The sequence below is a fragment of the Haliaeetus albicilla genome, chromosome 2 (genome assembly GCF_947461875.1).
Source record: "Haliaeetus albicilla chromosome 2, bHalAlb1.1, whole genome shotgun sequence".
Taxonomy (NCBI): Eukaryota; Metazoa; Chordata; class Aves; order Accipitriformes; family Accipitridae; genus Haliaeetus; species Haliaeetus albicilla.
In genome coordinates this window covers 14866799-14884701 of record NC_091484.1, presented here as the reverse complement: position 1 = coordinate 14884701, position 17903 = coordinate 14866799, and the positions used below count along the sequence as shown (strand labels likewise).

Genomic DNA, 17903 nt, shown 5'->3' with positions numbered 1-17903 from the left:
CTTTGCTGCTGTGTGGGTGGCAAAGGACAAATTAAATTCCCTGCTGCTGCTATGCTGTACTGGAATAAGGACATACTGAAATTAGCTTCATATTTTCATGGATTCTGATTTTATTTATCTCTTAGTGGCTAGATTAGGGTATTCTTATTTGAACCAAAGGTTGAGAATATGCCTTTAATATTGATAGTACCTTGGTAATGGTAGTGCCTTGAGGGTTTGTTTGGGTTTTTTAATATATATTATTTTTTTTTTTTTTATTTTCAGCTCTGAACTTCCTTTCTGGTGGCCTTTTGGTGTCTTCTGACGTGTGTGCAGCTGGACATGGTGGTAGCTTCTAACACATTTTTTTGGTGGTTTTTTTTTTTTCCTGTAGTTCCTGGACCTGTTCCCTTGGAATCCATCCAGGGAGGACCTTTTGAAGAGAAGATCTATGTTCAGTGGAAGCCTCCAAATGAGACAAATGGCATCATTACACTCTATGAGGTGAGGAGAACAGATTGTTGTCAAGGAATACATGCCACAGGGCCCTTCTCATATGTGTTTAAGCCAATCCAGAGCTCTAAGACATTTCAGCAGGTGCTAAAAGAAGCCTGATTAAAATAGATAAGAATCTTCAAGATAATCTGCTTCTATCACTGAAAAAGTTTTCCAGTTCAAAAAAGAGAAAAGAATTCTTTACCAATATGTGTGGCAAAATGAGAGCCATACATTCTCCCATGTCTCGGGTGTTCAATTCCTGCCCTTTCTTCTTCTGCGGTATCTCCAAGGTCCATTTTATATCCTTTTTTTCCTTAGACTAAACTTCTGTTAGGTTTTATACCTAAATACTGCAACTAATTCCCCTCTGTCTTTCCAATAGTCATAACACTTCCTGGCAGTCTCAGCAGAATATAGTCATGAAGTCTTATCTTATAGTGTTCTTATTGAATCTTTCAATGATACATCTATCTAACCCAACCACTTTCCTTGCCACCAAACAAAATATGCAGCACGTTATAGGACAATCACTGAACATCCTATGCCGGACAAAAAAAAAAAAAAAAATTTAGATGCGATTTTAAAGTGTATCAGAAGAGATGTTTTTTGTTAAGGTAAGAAAGAATTACTGTTGTCATGTGCTTCTGGTGAGACTGTGTCCATAATATCATGTGCACCCAAATATGCAGAAAAGGAATATGAAAGGAGGACTGCTTTAGAGGATCATGTGAAATGAGAGACAGTTCTACAAAAGAAGGTAAAGGCACTTTTATTAAATAGTGGAAAGTGGTGCACCAGTGCTGGCTGAGTGTGTTTCAGTTTATAGGTTCAGCATTTACCACAGTAAGGTTAGAAAAAGTGAAAAAAATTTTGCTTTTATGATGATGTAAAAATCCTCACTGTGGGTTTGTGCAGCATTTTCTGATACAGAGGGGCAAGAACCACTTTTTTGCTTTCTCTTTTATGCTGGGTGAATGTACACTTATTTTGGAAATGGCATGGGTGCAAGAAGCAACTCTGCCATCACCAGTGAGGTTCTACTCCTTTCCTCTTCCCATCCAGCTTCTTGGTTTGGAACAGCATGTCTTATATCACTCCTAGATCTCCTTGCTAACACTGGCTGTCACTGTGTGACAAGTTCATCAGCTGGAGATAAAAATACAGATGAGCAGTTAGTTACACATAACCTGGAGAGATGGCCAGAGCATTCTCAGGGTGATAGTCAGGCTGTTACGTCTGTATCACAAGCAAATATGAGCACCTGTTCCAAGTAACGGGTGATCCTGGTTTTGAAATTACTCAGTAAATAAAGTAGAGGTCTTTGCACAGAAACATCTCATCCTGCTACCTGCAACTGAAGTTTAATCTTCCTAAAAACACAGAGAAGCTTCCAGTATTGTCCAGGTAGTTGCATCTTTTTTATTGTTTGCTTAATCTTTAGCCTACTATAGATACTTAAACCTGCACCTTTGTCTCTACTGGTGTTAATTTAAGATTTCATGCCATGTGTCTAGGACCAAACTAATTCCTCAGTAGCAGTGACCTCCAAAGTGTTGTTTTAGACAGGGTTCAGCCACTTTTAGTATCATCACGGCCTTACACTGCTTTAACACAGTTCAGCTGACCTATTGGTTAAAGAGGAAAAAAAAAACCCCTAGTGGTTAGTCTCTGATTGGTTTTCAGTTCTTTCCCGTGGCTTACAGTACTGATCCAGCTAGAAGCAGAAGGCTTTAGTGACAACAGAAGAAAAAAGGTCTAACTATGAACTTGTGCAGCGCTACTTTAATGAGGTCTCTGTAGGGAGCATAGTTCCTGAAGCCCAGCACTGGCAGCGCTGCTCTGTCACCAGGAGAAGCTGGGAGGCTCAGTGGTGTGCTAGCAAATTTGCAGCTATCTAGAAACTCTGCAATTGTGTCTTTGTCATTAGGGAGAAACAAACCCAAGACCCTACCAACATTTATTAAGGAAAAATTCCCTGCAAAGTACAGATCAAGAAATATCACTTTATGAATTTGAGTTAGTGGTGTCAAGTTCTGCATGACACCTGGAAGCAGCTGGCTAGACTTACTCGTAGCTATTGTGCAAGCGATGGTGTCTCAAACTCCTTTGGGCACAAACCCTCCTAATAAAAACAAATAAAACCCCCTCCTCCTCCTAAGCAATATTTGCCTCCTTACCATCACCATCAAGATCTGTTTCATTGTATCTGGATACTGTATTTTCTCTCTATTTCTGTTTTAAAAAAAAGTGTTGTAAGCTTCTAAAATGCTTCCAAATGATCGAACTGTCTATTCTACCTACATCCCACTTGCTTTTCCTTGGGACAGATTTTTTTCTTGGATCCCTAATCATTCTTGCAGTTCCCTGCCAGGCAGACTTCCATATTGTACAAATTGCAGTTGCAGTCTGCATGTGCACTGCTTACATGCCACCTGGGCTGAAATTCAGCAGCGCAATCTTCTACAAGTCATTTGGCAGCCAGAATCACTAATTTCATAATGACTGAATACTTCTAAAGTGCCTCAACAAAATGGAACGATCTTAATGAACCTTTTTGACTTACACAATTCCCTTCTGATTGAGTTATCCTTCAAAATGCTATTGTAGTCTTTTAATAAAGGTGGCAATAGCCTTGCATTTAAAGCGGGTTTAAAAATGCCCTGTGTTCAGTTGGAGAATTAATTGTTTCATTGGGTACAGCCACAGCTGGATTTTTAAACAAAGGAACCTTATAGATCCCCAAGTCAGTATGTAATTGCAGTCTGTTTCTAGGGAGCAGAAACCTCTTGTTCAAGGAAACTTGGAAAGCTCTGGGAATTGCAAGCAGTTAATCAGTATGCTGAAAAGATTAGGATACAAGCCATGTAGAAAGCAAGTGATGGTACAGTTCATTCAGGGGGTGTTAGGGGAGCACAGCAAAGCAGTTAATAACACGAGTGTATGCTGAGTTAGTAGGTGTCAGTTGATCTGTCCAGTCAAGTAAGCCATTAGGGAGATGCACAGGCTGCTGTTGCAAGCAAGCTGTGCAACAGAGAAAAAGCTTAAGATCTCTAGTCAAGTCCTCAGGTAGCTTCAAGGTGTGTAGGTGCTTACATGAGGCAAGTAGATCAATCTGTGTATAGAAATACTGCTAAACAGCAATAATAGGTTTTGCTGGTACATTGGTTAGGGTAGAATGCTCTACAGAGATGTTTTTGCATGTGACATTCATGAAAGAGGTGTTATTACAGCTCACTACAAGAGACAGCTGTGAGTGGCAGAATCTAATAATATTGTAATAAGTCCTGTCCCCCCTTCAGTCTCCTGGCAGACTGAAAGCACCACAACTTGTTGAATTATTTTTTTTAGCAGTCCTGAAAAGCTGCTATGCTTTAATATCCCTAATAATCAAATGCTGCTTATTGTGCTTACACAGTGTGGGAGTTCAGCTTCAAAGCCTGTGTGTACAAAGACATGCAACAAAAGGGGGGGTTTTTTTTGGTATTTTCTTTTTTATCCTAAGTGTGTGTAAAGTCAAACCACCATTAAACAGCAGAAGGACCTATGCTGTCATTGGACTGCAGGAACAAGCAATCCAATTTAAGTTCATGGACCGGCTTTGGCACTTAAATTCCTCTGCTTTTGGATGACATGAGGTTGTCTCAAGCGTTTGTTCCATAATCCAAACTGAAGTGCTTCAGATACTTGTGTGGACCCAGATGTTTTGCACAAGCTTGCACCTTGAAAATGTAAATAAACAAAACTTATTTATATCTGCATTTCACTGTTTGGGCAGCTAGAAGCTTACAGGTGCACTCAGTAAGTGATGTTGGCTTTCGCCTTTGTAAATACGTTTTTCGTGTGTAATCTATTTCTCAGAACTGTCAGGTTTTAGACTATTTTGCCCTTAAAGGGGAACAAGGAGAAAAAGCCACCTAGCATTCCTGTCTAAAATACTTGTCACATTACTTGGGGGAAGGCATTGTTATAAGGTATTACGATCCTAGAAGCATTTAAAGGGTGGCTGCAGTATATTCAGCTCCTTGGCTGGAAAAATGACACTCAGATTATTGAAATCCTTTCAATGAGCCATGCCTAAAGGCAGTGTTTAAACAGCAAGCTGTCTATTTAAACATCCTAAGGTGTAGTCTTGTAATCAGTTATGTTCTCATCTTTATGATTATTAAGTCCCATGTGGGTTGCACATGGGTCTTGGGAAAAATAAGGATGCATTTGCAGCTTCTAACTAGCTTGTTTTCTTAGTCACTGTTTCTGAAATGCTGTAAATCTCTATTTAGATGCCAGGAATAATAATATAAGGGATGTTCATACACAATTTCAGCTCTTTAATGGGATGCTTAGAGCCTAGTTCCACTAATCCCAGTGGATTTGAGTTTAAATTGCACTTCAGAGGTTACAGATCCTCTTAGTTGCCATGTAAAATTGCAGCATGCCCTTCATCATCTCTCCAGTTGCCAATATGCCATTTCTTCTCGATCACATCACTCACTTTTTCTCTGCAGGAGAGGTCATTACATGGAAACCATCTCTTAGAGGGTCATGCATAAGGTCAATATTTGGGGGATGTGCTGCCTGCATTTACAATAGGGTGGAAACAAATTTCTTCCACCTTTGACCCCTGAAAGTGCATACTAGCTGTAACACAAAGCATGATTATCTGGTGTGATAGCTATCCACTGCATGGATATGCATGCATTTCTATTCATAGCCCTTTTTTAAGCTCTTCATGAAACCTGACATTTTTAGAATAAAATCTTCCCTGCTAAAAGGTGTAGCAAAAAAAGATTTCCTGGAAAAGCTGAAAGTGTTGGGAACTCAACTTGGCTTAGTCATTTGTTTGTTTATTTAAAGGCTTTTTTTGGTTAAGAGGAGTGAAAAATGGCTCCCACAAGAAGGAAAGCAACAACCACGAAATCTTGCAACCAATTTATATAAAGCTCTACAGTCGAAATAGTAGAAAGATGACAATTCTCGGAAATTGCCTTCGGTGAGAAGTGGCTTTGAATGTTCCCATGAAAATCAATCATGTTACAGCTTCTCAATTGCATTCTGTGGATGCACGATACTCCTGGGACGAAGCTTTCTCACTTAAGCTCACTAAGTGTGCACTGAAGGAAGTCCATGCTACACGCAGCTGGCTGCTGCATTTAGCCGAACATTAAGAGAACATTAAGGAGACACTGTTAAGTGCTCAAAACCCAGGAAATGATCAATTAAGGATTGTATATTCGGTCTTAGCTTTATCACTCTTCTGTACAGGCATTTGACAATGCAGTCTTCACACAATTGGATATTACTCTCTGCTCATCTGCAGCACTAATGTTGTTTTCCTTTGGCACCAGATTTATACGGTGTCTTGTAATGCAGTATATTGTTTGTCCAGAGTCCATGAAAGTCAATTACAAGAAGAATAAGTGTTTTACTGCATCGGTACTATGTTGAATTAGAATTCTTTAATAATCTAAACTAGCAACAAAACAGTGTGGCCATGTATAATCTGTTCAAGTTTGAAACTCTGTCAGCTCTATATTAGGCTGCGTCATCCTCTCAATTACATGTAAGGAAAGCCGTGCATATATACCCAGCTACATTAGTTCTGTAGTTAATGGCTTTTTGTGCAGAATTGCACTGGAAGAGGGCTGGGCTAGCTGAAGAGAAGTTGTTTATTATATCGTTGCTGACTGTAGTATTTACTGAGCTCTTGGTAGACAGGTTGGTTAGATGCTGCCAATGTTCTGGGCCCCACTTAGTCAGGATTCAGGCTGGAATTTGGAAAATGAATGGTGCTGATTGCACTGATTTATTATCTTTTCTTTTTTTTTTGCAATTGAGAAACGCTGTAAATCTGAGCATTGCTCACTTTTTGGCAGGTTGGGATGCCATGTCAGCCACAAACCCTGTTGTTCTGTTTCTGGGACAAGGCAGGGCTTAGTGAGACAGCTTTCTGGTGAAATTTGAGGAGCACAAGGTGACAAGAAATATCTTTTCTTTCAGTCAGCAGAATCCCATAGAGAGATCTTTTCCCCCTTCCATGCTGTTTAATAAAGTAATATGGTTTATAAGCTCCCTGTCAGCCCTAGAATTCTAGTATATGCTTGAGTGACCCTCCTGGCATACACCGGGCATTTAAGATGGCTTCTCTGATGCTGCAAGGAAAACCTAATTTACCTGTGCACAATAATATAGAAGCCAACATATGCAGCTGCTGTTCTGGTGAAACAGGATGGCTTTCCTTCCCCTATCACGTTTGGAAACATAAAATCCCGTGGCAGAATTGAAGTCAGTTGGAGCCGTGTTGATTTATAGCTGATGTGGGGATAATAGGAATTAGGCTCTGCTCTGTCTGTCTTGTACGTACTAGGGTAATGACTCTGCTGCCTGTTCATGCTCCTTACATCTAAGGAGGGCAGCAGCAGGGAGAATGCACCAGATGCAGGCTGTCTGGCTGTTTACTCAGGTGCTAAACCCTGTTGAAGAGAGCCTGCTGTATCTTTGCTGCTGTTGTTTCTCTGTGTTAGTTTAACACAACTTTAAAACTAGGAAATGTTTAAATGGTTTCCTAATTAGGGATACTTTTCTGAATGAAGACCTTAAAGTGCTTTTGAACAAACTTCTTCAAATTATATAGGATTCTTAATTGTGCGCTACTCACTCACTGTTACTTGCAAGATATACTTAACTTGGAAGCATTTGTTACTGATGCTCTTTTAAATCTTATGGTTTCCTGTAACATCTTGATGAGAAAATGAGAGGGTTTGTTGAGAAACTCAGATGTCAGGGTTTTTTTAAATGTATGACAACCTCCAGGTAAATAGCATACTTGTGTTATAAATAGTATGAATCAACTGTTTAAAAAAAAATTGCTTGATCAAGCTTTCCAGAAATAAAAGCATAATACGGTCCCTTGAGCAGAACAATTTCTTTGATTACCTTTTTATTGTTCTTTTGAAGCCAATAGACTTGCAGTAATATAAATCTAATGCAAATGAGAAAAGATATTTGGCTACAACAAAACCTTTTTTTTTTTTTTTTTTTTAAGGAAGGAACTGAATTATTTTAGTGTGCATGTTGGGCTCTTTCTAAGCCAAATTAAGTGAAAAGAACTGGAAAAAAAACCCCAAACCCAAATCCTTATTCTTTCTTATAAGGAAGTTCAAATTTAAAAAATCCTTTTGTGGATATGTGAACATCTTGTCTTTCTACCTTCCAATAGTTTATTTTGTTTTCTAGAAAAAATACAGTTTTGGGCTATTCTTCTTTTTTTATTCGGACATGCTGTTTCTCTTTATTGCTCATCCAGGAAAACAGTTGATTCTTAATCCCATTTCTTCCATCTAATCTTTTCAAGTGCCAGTGTGCCTGTGCAGTTACGGTGATATACATAGAGCTTTTTAACAATTCCATGTTCAAATCTTGCAATATCTTGCTTACCAAAATGTAGTAGTTAACTAAGTTGAAAGCGAACTACAGATACGTGTTTGTACTTCCTCCCTAGATGGTTATTTCCCTTTCATCTTAAGTACTGCTTAATTTAGCAAATAGATAGGATTGAAAAATCCAGAAGTGATGGCTTTATCCTGTTAATTGGTGCAACTGAGGAACTGTGTAAAAGAGGAAAAGCCAGTCAAGGTGATCTTCCCATTGCCTTCAAAAAGAGGAGATGCCAGCATTATGCTTCCGTTTGGGAAATTAATCTTAGTGCTGTCCTTTGTGCGTGTGCATTAGACCCAGTCTTTAACTATTATCCTGCCATCCAGTGGACAGGATGGGTTTGGGTTTGGGTTTAGTTTTCTGTGCCCTAATCTCATTACCAGTCTCTGTCAGTTTGAGTCCCTTGCTTCCCTTTTTGTGTCCTGCTTTTGCCCTCCCCGTTTTTTAACATTTTTTCCTGATTTCTGCTCTCCCTGTCCAGGTGGTATTGCTGACAGCAAGGGTGGGATGGCTTTCAGAAGGATGCTGGAGCTGCTAGGTTTTTAGCACAGCGAGAAGTACTGGATTCCTTATTCTTCCCTTTGTTTCTAATTCAACTGTTTTGGGCTGAAATTGTGAAAAGCAACTTAGGGCGAGGCAGACGCTTGACTTGGAAAGTAAGCACAAATGGCTCGTTTAAGATTTAAGTGACTAAAAATATCTGCTCTTAAAATTATCAGCTACCATAATAGCTAGGATTGATATTTTATCTATAAATGTGGGAAAAAAATTTTATACGTATGTGGGTCTTGCTTCTGTTACTTTATGGTGTATAGCAAACAGAGCAGATGTAAGTGATGTTGTTAGTACTCCATTGTGTTGGTTTGGGGTTTTGTTCATTGCCCACAGCTTTCTCTATGTCCAGTGTAGCATGGCAAACCAGCTATGAGATATATTAAGCAGTGCTTTCAGCCTCACGAACTAACTATGGAGGAACAAGTATGGAGGTTGAAAAACCCCCTCAATGCTGCAGTCCTATCAAAGCAATTTCTATAGTTGTCATTTTCTGCTATTAAACTGAACAATGAGGCTCTCCAATAAAATCATATGAAATAACAGCTCATTAAAAACTCTCCTTAATATATAGCATGCTAATTAATGTCAGTGGGGTGCAAGCTTGAATGGCAGAATAGACTATAATGTTTAGAAAGTAGGTAAAATAAAAGAAGATATTTTATCATTAATGACCTTTTAGTAAACCTAATGAAATCCTTAATGGCCTGAATACATTACTGAGGTGCTCCCAATTGCTTTGTTACCTACTCCATTCTTCCTCCCTTTCTCATAGACATTAAATTTAGTTTTATTTATAGAAAACAAAAAGCAATAAAGTCCCAAGGAAGTATGAACACAGGAGGAAGGAGTCTAAGCAAGCAGAGCAGATGAGTCTTCTCACCCCTACTATCCCTGTTCCTCGTGAAGAGCAAGCCTGGGTGTAGGACCATGTTATATCCTGTCTTGTATGCATGTTGTCTGTGTTTGTATTCAGGTTTAATTGACTCTGTGTTTGCGTGATTCACAGTAAATAGGCTAGGGAGCAAATGGGCCTCTTTTATTCACAGGGTCTCCGTAGGTTAACTTCCATATTCATTCCTAGAGCTGCGCCATGGCTTTTTATACTGTTACCAACCACGTTGTGCTTGTGCTGTGACTAAATTAAAGGACTTTATTCTTCAGGGCTTTTAGTCTTTCACATGTTGCCAGCCTTAAATATAACTTGAAGAAATGCTGTTTAGCTCTCCCTTAACCTTCTCCGAAAAGAAGTAGTACAAGAATGGAAAAATGAAAGGCCTTTGCTTCCTCCCATTTCCTGGATGAAATTTAGTGGGCTGGGGTGGGATGTAAGTAGCAATAATTGCCTGGCTTAAGCTGAGTTTTAAGATGGAAAATGAGGCCAATCATCTGGTCATAAAATATATTCTTTAGTTCTGAAGTCCAATACGGGAGAAGGATTGTTCACTAACCTGTTCACTAACTCTTTCCTGTTCATTAGAAGATAACTTTCTTCAAATTATTCCTTTTGTGTAACACTTGGTGCAATTAACTTTAGTCTTGTACCCCAAATGTCTGAAACTTCCTGATAAGATTGAAACTAATGTCCATCCCAGCTGCAATCCGAAGTCACCTGCGGTAGTAATTGTTCCTAAGAAGCACAGGCGGTTGGCGAGTCTTAGAAAAAAGAGCCCATGGCTTGCTATGTAATCATGTTTCAATCAGCTTTATAGAACCATGAAATTGATTGTCCCCCTGACGTACCGTACACTTCGGAGCAGATACTGTGCTAGGCAAGTTAATTCCTTATTTGGTTCCAAGCACACAAAAGAAGAGAGCTTTTTGCTTCCCCTCCTATTCTCACAAACCAAGGAGGAAGGGAGCACAAATCACCTTGAAATCAGAATTTGAGGGCACAACAGGTTCAGCGAGCCCTGTTTTGTTTTCCTAATCATCCAGTGAAAAGCATGGTGATTTAGGACAAAGATGCCCAGGCTGTTGGCTGTATACAAGGGAGCTTGGATGAATGACAAAACCAGCAGTGGTGATGACCAGGTAATGAAGGAGCTATAGGAATCATAAAAGTCTGACAGAAGGGAGAGATGAGAAAGAGTCTCATTAATGTGGTGTCCTCTTCGATATTGGAGTCGGCTTCTCTCTTCTTCTGGAGCTAAAAAAAGGGGGTGCTGTGAAGATACAGTTTTGGGGCAATGAAGAATATTCCTCTTCAGATACCTGCAGAAAATTCTGGCCCTGTCTTCATAGAATTTCATTCTTGTTTCAAACTCCCTCATTTCATAAATAGTTTGGTCTTTCAACATAAGTGGAAATCCATTCAAAATAAATCCAAAATCAACCCACCAGTGAAAATTATAGGAGCAACTTCTTAACCTGAGTCTCGTCCCTGGAAGTTTTAACGTCTCCAACTTTTTTGTATTTTTTGTTGAAGTGTTCCCAATTCATGGTCATTCTTCAGTCTGAAACACTTCTTCTGGTGGAAGTGGTTTCTTAGTCCCCAAGCTTTCGTGGGCTAACTCTAAAGTTCATAAGAAGGAATCAGGAAAAGCAAGGCTGTTGCTGTCTTCCTTAAAATGCTCCTACAAGGCCCTTATCTCGGGTAGAAACTCTGAGGGGGGACACAAACTAGAAAATGTATAATAAAAAAAACCCAAGCCAAAACAAAAAACCCTGCTGAAACAGCAAAAGATGCTTCTATCTAGATTTATGTTGTCTTTTAGAATGAATGATCTTTCTCTAAGGCTCGCTTTGGTGACTTTGGAAAAGTCAGAAATGTGGTCCGCCAAACTGCAGGGCAAGTTCAGGCCTCTTCTCCAACCATGAGCTCCTGTACAGGACTGGTGGAAGGTGGGAATGATGGTTGCTCCAACCTGCAACCCCCAGCTCTTCCTGTAGCTAGAATACCAGCAGCAGAGCGATGGGATGCAGGGGCGGGGTGGGGGCATTGTTTGTTTTGTTTGCTTTTGCACAGACCACAAGGGGCCTGTGGCTGCAGAATAATTATTAATTTGTTTTTTGGAGAAGAGAAATACAAACACAAGTCATGCACACAGAACTCCTGCATGTTACTGGCTAGGATGTTTTTCCTTTTAGTGCTTGATACAGTTCCATTTTCCACTGAGCCAAAAGGTTTTTCTGAGCTATTTAACTTTATCTGTCTCTGTGACAGTGTTAAACTTGTATTAAATTTAGAGGGGAAAAAATGTGTATACAGCATTATTAACTTGCCATTTTCTTATTTAGGACACAGACAAATTAGCAATTATTCAGGTTATCCACACAAAAGTTACATCCTCACCTTATTAAGGATGAACTTTGTGAACTCCTCCATACTGCTGCCGAGCAAACAGTGCTGCTCGGTAGATGTAACTCAATCCTTTTCCTGGATACTGTAATCTTTCTCTCTCATTATACTTTATAAAATCTGTCTTGTAACGCTGCACATTCCAGAAACATTATCTCTTCTTTCCAAACTTGTCTATACAGTATACCAGATTTCCAGCTAAATAAAACCATAGCTCCCCTTTCAGAGGAGTGCCAGCAAGAGACAAGTCTGTTGCTCAACTGACACTGAAGTTCGAACAACCTTGGCTTGGGCAGGAGTAATGAGACACAGCCCTGGGCTATAAATTACATTGACTTGGGAACGAGGGGAATTCATTCTGCTTTGCCTGAGGCAAAGGTCTGCTGTGCTGTCAGCTGAGTTTCTTAGACTCTCAGTTTCCTCTGTCATGGTAATAAGTACCAAGAAAGCTGCTTATGAAAGAGCTTTGAGGAAATCCCTTGTTACCTGCTACTAGTTTAACTTGTGTAATCTCAACAGCAGCAACAGAGGGACATCTATTTCTAGCTGCTTTACTGACAGATTTAAATAAAGACAGTGGACTTTGTGGACCTTTGGAAGAGCCTTTCTGGACCATGAGAAATTCCCTGCAGCTGCAGTGGTTTGGTAATTGTTGTCATGTGGCGAAATGGTATCAATGAGCTGCAGTTCTGTCTGCTGCATGGACATCTTGGTGTTTTCCTTCGTTACTCTGAGCTCCTCAATGGCATGAGAAGAAAATTATGTCAAAGCGTTTGACATTTCTAATAGTGGAAGCATGGTAGCAATGGCTCTTTTTTTTTTTCCAAACAAATCTGAGATAAAGAGGAAGCCCTAGTGAAGCTTTTTTGTGCCTAGAAAGAATCAAGATGTGCAGTTTACCCACTGATTTTCATGTAATTACATAATTGTTTTAGCAGCTTTCCTCCTAAAGGGCTCCACGCACATCTTGGTGACCAAATTATTTGCTGGGATTTAACACAGTGCTGTCTGAACAGAGTATCTGTGAACATAATCCTTAATGATATGCTGGGGGCACACACTTCTTGTGGAAGTCTTGCCTGTGATTAATCAATTAAGAATAAGATAAACCCAACAGTGGTTCCTCTCTATTGGTACATGACTTGAAACATGTTGAAGCTGAACATGTTTGCAGTTCCACATAGGATTTTCAGTGCTGTCTCAAATTAGGTAAGCATAGAAATAAAATACCCTGCCAGTTGTTGTTGTGCACAGCAGATCCTTTAAGAATGACAGGATCTGTTTTTTGGAGAAAGCCTCCTTCTTGTACCAATAGTAATATTTATGGTACACACTAGGACAGCAATGTTTTTACACTCATACCAAACCGTCTGTGTATAGGTCTATGTGTAGGTGGTTAAGAGAAAGTGTTTTGTGTTTGCTGATCTATCTGTGTTACAAGGCTGCTTGCAGGTTGAGTCCTGGATAAGATTGGCAGAACTGCCATCTGGGCAGGGGATTCTCAGTTTTCAAAAGTCTATTACAGGTCTTTTCTGAACTCACATGCTATGTCAGTGGAGATGAGAAAACCGACAGAAACTCTTGACCAATAAAGTGTTACTGTTGTACTATATTGATCTCATTAGGAGACCTGCTTGCTGCATGTCTTTACAGCAAAATGCAGACACACTGTCCCTGAGCACTCAAGTGTTTGCATCATGTGCAATGCATGTCTCTTACCTGTCTCCCCAAGTAAGCAGAGTGGAATAAAATAATTGCAAAAGCAATTAACAGCTTTGAGTTAATTTTCATGCTCCATAGTAACAGCTGGAAAAGAAAGGTGGCATTTCAGAAGGTAGAGATGCATTTTATTTTTCATTTAGTTACCTTCAGAAAATTTGGGAGCTCCTGCTGATAATGTTTCTGGGACTTCATACTGAAAGAGGACCAGTATTAATTTATGGGAAGAACACTTTCTCTTGCATCTTCTTCTCACCTTAGGGGATGCAGGATTTGGGCAGTGTACTCTGTGACATGGTTAGTACAGCTCTTAGCAACATGTCAATCTCTAAATTTACTGTTTATAAATATTTCTGCATATAAACTACTGATTATAAATATTGCCAGCAGCTAAATGCACTGCAATCTGGTACAACTCATTCAGCCTTGTCTGCCCCTCAGAGAGCCATTATTTTGTTGAAGGAGGTAACAGAGGAGGTGACAGAGCTCTTTTCTGAGGTGGCACTTGTTTCTTCTAGACATTGTAAGCAGATATGTCCCTGGATTTAAATGTAGAGGAAGATATGTTGCCTTCTGTTCAACAGCTTTTCCTTTTCACACTAAAGTCCCTAGAGAGAAACATGCTTCAGTGGATGGGACTATTGCTAGGTATCATTGCAATCTTCTGCAATTAAATGAAGTTTAACATTACTGCCAAGAATTTGCTACATTTAGGAGCCATTGTCATGCATTTGAGGAAGGGACAAGCTATGACCACCTAAGAGCTGATGGGTTCCTGCCTTCTTTTAAAAATTTGGAAACTCAGTTGATGGCTAGATATAGTTTTGTAGCTCAAGAACCTGAATCTCTTTGCAGATGTCTGTGTGAAAATCTATCTAAATCTGATTTAAGTCTGACTTCTAGAGAGATTTCTGGGCTCATCACTTTCAGAACAGATACACTGTAAGAACAGCTTTGGCTATTGAGTTGCAGCATCTGCATCCAATTTCTAAAGAATTATGATGGTAGACTTATCTAACAACAGCAGACTTGAAGTTTCATTGTTGGTTTTGCTTAGCTCTTAACCAAAACAGGCTTTTCTTCCCTTGATTCCTGGGTTGTAGCTGTGGTCCCTGGCCAGTACTATTCCTTGGAAATGTTACCATTTCTTTAGCCTCTTCTGGGTGTTACAGACACTGCAAAGGGAGAATCTGTGTGGTGGACCTTATCTTGTATCCAGGTGTCTCTAACATAAGTGTTTCTAGCAGCCATGTTCTTATTCATTGATTTTTGTCAATATGATGGTAAAAATAAAAGTAGCTGTGCTTGAGAGTGAAAAAAGGGTGAACAAAAAGCCCACGTACATGCCAGTAGCTGAAACTAAGCAGGTCCTCATTGCTGTAAGAGTGGTAAGAGTGCTCTTTCTGCAGATGAGGTCTGTGAGCAGCAGGTCATGCAGACATCAGAGACTATAAAATAATGACTTTGTGTCACGAGTGTAGCTTGTGCTCTTTTACTTGCATTACTTCTCTTCCCACTTAGAGTACTCATTGTACCATACTTCTAACGTGATAAACATATCTGGAATGAAAATGCTTATCTGTATCCTAATTACAGGAGCACTGTTTCTTATTTTGGGAGGTATTCTGAGGTTATGATGACATGCTGAGTGAATGCAAAGTGGTACTTTTCTAAAGAGTAATTCTGTCTTGTCTTAATTCTGTTAATGTTATCGGCATTTTGGGGTCAGTCTGTTTCCATGATGGGTATGTTTTCACATTGCATCTTCACTTGTACAACACTGTCCTAGGCCCGCTGTGATTAGATCTGTCTCACCGTTCTCATTCTAATAGTTACCTGAATATTTGGACCTGCCGAAAGCAAGTTATGAACAGTAGCTCTCTTTGGATCTACTAGTGACAGTATGTAGCTTGTACATAGTGGGTGGACATCATCTGGGAAGGTAGATGCTGCTGTGAGAAATCTCTGTGTAAACGAATACTTCTGGAGGGAATAAGCCTGTCTTGTTCATGGACATTTTAGCTTCATGTTGTGAGGAGTAAAAACTTCAGTTGTCAGCCTTACACACCCACTGCTTTACAGCAATGTCCTGTGCTTCCCCATGGCTCTTTGTCATGTACTGGTCACATTGGGTTTGTGGGACTCAATTCAAAGAAACAGGGTTTGAAAAAAGACTCATCGGTCAGATTTGGCCTGCAGAGCCAACATTAGTGAGACATAAGAAGAGTTGGACTCAACTTGGCACTTAGAGTAAAAAGTGAATTTGTAAGGCTGGCAGCTGGAGAGATTGGGGTTTCTGCAAAATGACCAGCTCATACAAACAGCCCGACTCTGCTAACACCAACTTCAGTAAGGTTTTCCTCTTTACATTGGCTGAGAATTTGGTTCAGTATTTTCTTTGCCAACTTCAATGCATTTTTTTATTAAATTCAAGCCATTAAGAATGAATGTCTGCAATACATTTCTGATTTTTAAAAATTGCTTAAAAATAGGATCATAATTAGATCAGCAGGAGGCAATTTTTTAAAAATTTATTACACCATGAAAACTAATAGAAACTTGATGCAATAATCAAAGTGCCTGGGTCTGTTCTAAGTTATGCTAGTTTTCTCGAGAAATGGCCCATAAAAATTTATATTATTTTTAGAGCTTTAATTAGCTAAGTATGTAAGCTAAAATAAATCTGAGTTTTGGAGACATTCAGAGGGGAAGAAAAGACAATATAAATGTTCATTCTAATTCTTATTTATTTGAAGAGTAATTATTTCCTTTGATTCTAAATCACCTTTTCTTTTTCTCAGTCGATCCATGAATTTTCTCTCTACTAACAGAACCTTGGGATTTTACTCCCAACACTTTGGCCCTGTCATTCAGCTTTATTAAACTGGCAGTTTGTTTGAACACTTCAGTTACTCATTAAATTTTACATTTTCTCTAGCTGTATTAATTACTGCTTTTTACGAACTGGGAATGTAAATGATCCCTTTGCCATCTACGCCATGTGATAATTTGCCTTTGTAAGAGGCTCCTCAGCATTTCATGCAGTCTTCCTAGTCATGTAGCAAGTGGCTTTTTTCCCTTCACTGTAAGATTTACATTGGATCCTGCTATTTACTATTGTTTTCCACAGAGCAATTTCCCCAAAAGCCAGATTTTCATAAAGCTAACTTTCCTGTTTACGTACTTCTCTGGTATTAAACTCTACGTATGCAAATGGCAAAATGCAAACTTTAGAGTCTGTTCAAACGAGCCACTCTGTGGCTTGGGGAGAGTAATTGCTTCTATCAAATCCTGGAGTCTTCAGAGCATGTACACGCAAATTGAAACTGGCTTAAGTCCCTTGTGAAAATTTAGCTTACTGAGATCAATAACTTGCACGCGTGCCCTGTATGCTGCACAAATAGCCTGTTCACAGAGACTAAATTTCTGACAAAATTGCTTGTGGTCTGACAGGAGTAACGACAGCAAGGTAACGTGGTGAAGGCAGGTAAATGCAGTGTGCCTTTCTTTTGGTGTTTTAGACTCAGTTATTTGCAACAAATTTTCTCATAATCATGAATGCTTAGTAGTGAGGAGCTCTGGAAGAAATGGGCTTGTAGTCTCAAGAGCCGGGGAAGGGAATCCAGTGTTCCAGTAGCTATCTCAGGGGAGTCGATGGTGGTAGGAGCACCTGGGAATCTTGTTCCTTGACACAGCTGAGGAGGATGAGGAAAGACATACTGTTCTTTATCACCAGTGCTATGCCCACGTAGTCCCACTGGTACTCCAGTTGAATCCTGGTGTTTGTAGCCCATGGCACTGTCCCTGTAACTCTGGCTGTAGGAAACCTGGCACTGAAAAGGAGATGGAGCATTTAGGTTAGGAAACGTTGGCGTGTTCATACGTTGAGGTGCACATGAGTGCCCCAGAGATTCTCTAAGACTGCTGTAATTTTTCTAGCATCACAATTTGTCTAGGTTTATAATTGAAGATTCAAATCTAGGTTTGAGAAATGCCAAACCTGGAAGGCTTGAGCTTCCCCATGAAGCAATAGGCTTCCCTTGGCAAATGGTTTTGATATAGAAAACACCAATATTTTGGGGAATGAGACCTACGCTCAAATGTCCTCTGTGGTAACCTGGTCTCCCTGGGATAGTTCAGATTTTCTCTGTTTCCCAGGGCCAAGAGCAGTGTAACAAAGGCACCTCAAATTTCCTGTAAGGACAAAGACAGCTGATGGGGTGTCCTGGGACTCACTGAAGCCATAGGACAATTAGGTTTCATTGCTTGGGAGGGACAGAATGGATAGGAATGACCAGGCTGCTCATGATAGATTAAAAGAGAGGGGAGGCTTCTCTTGAAGCGTGTAAGGTTTGAGTTATCTCAGAGTAAGATCTTATGACCGATTGGTTTTATCTTGCTGGATGGTCATAAGCTGAAGAAA

The 17903-nt window shown here is 39.7% G+C and overlaps 1 protein-coding gene across 6 annotated transcripts in view; it reads left to right on the top strand.

The window, feature by feature from the left end:
* Positions 1-17903, top strand: part of PTPRT (protein tyrosine phosphatase receptor type T) — a 501782-nt gene that overhangs the window by 340764 nt on the left and 143115 nt on the right. For all 6 annotated transcript variants that reach the window (XM_069807237.1, XM_069807218.1, XM_069807208.1 and 3 more), the window contains exon 9: positions 374-483. In XM_069807237.1, coding sequence (XP_069663338.1) covers positions 374-483 — 110 coding nt within the window. The remainder of the gene's footprint in view (positions 1-373; positions 484-17903) is intronic.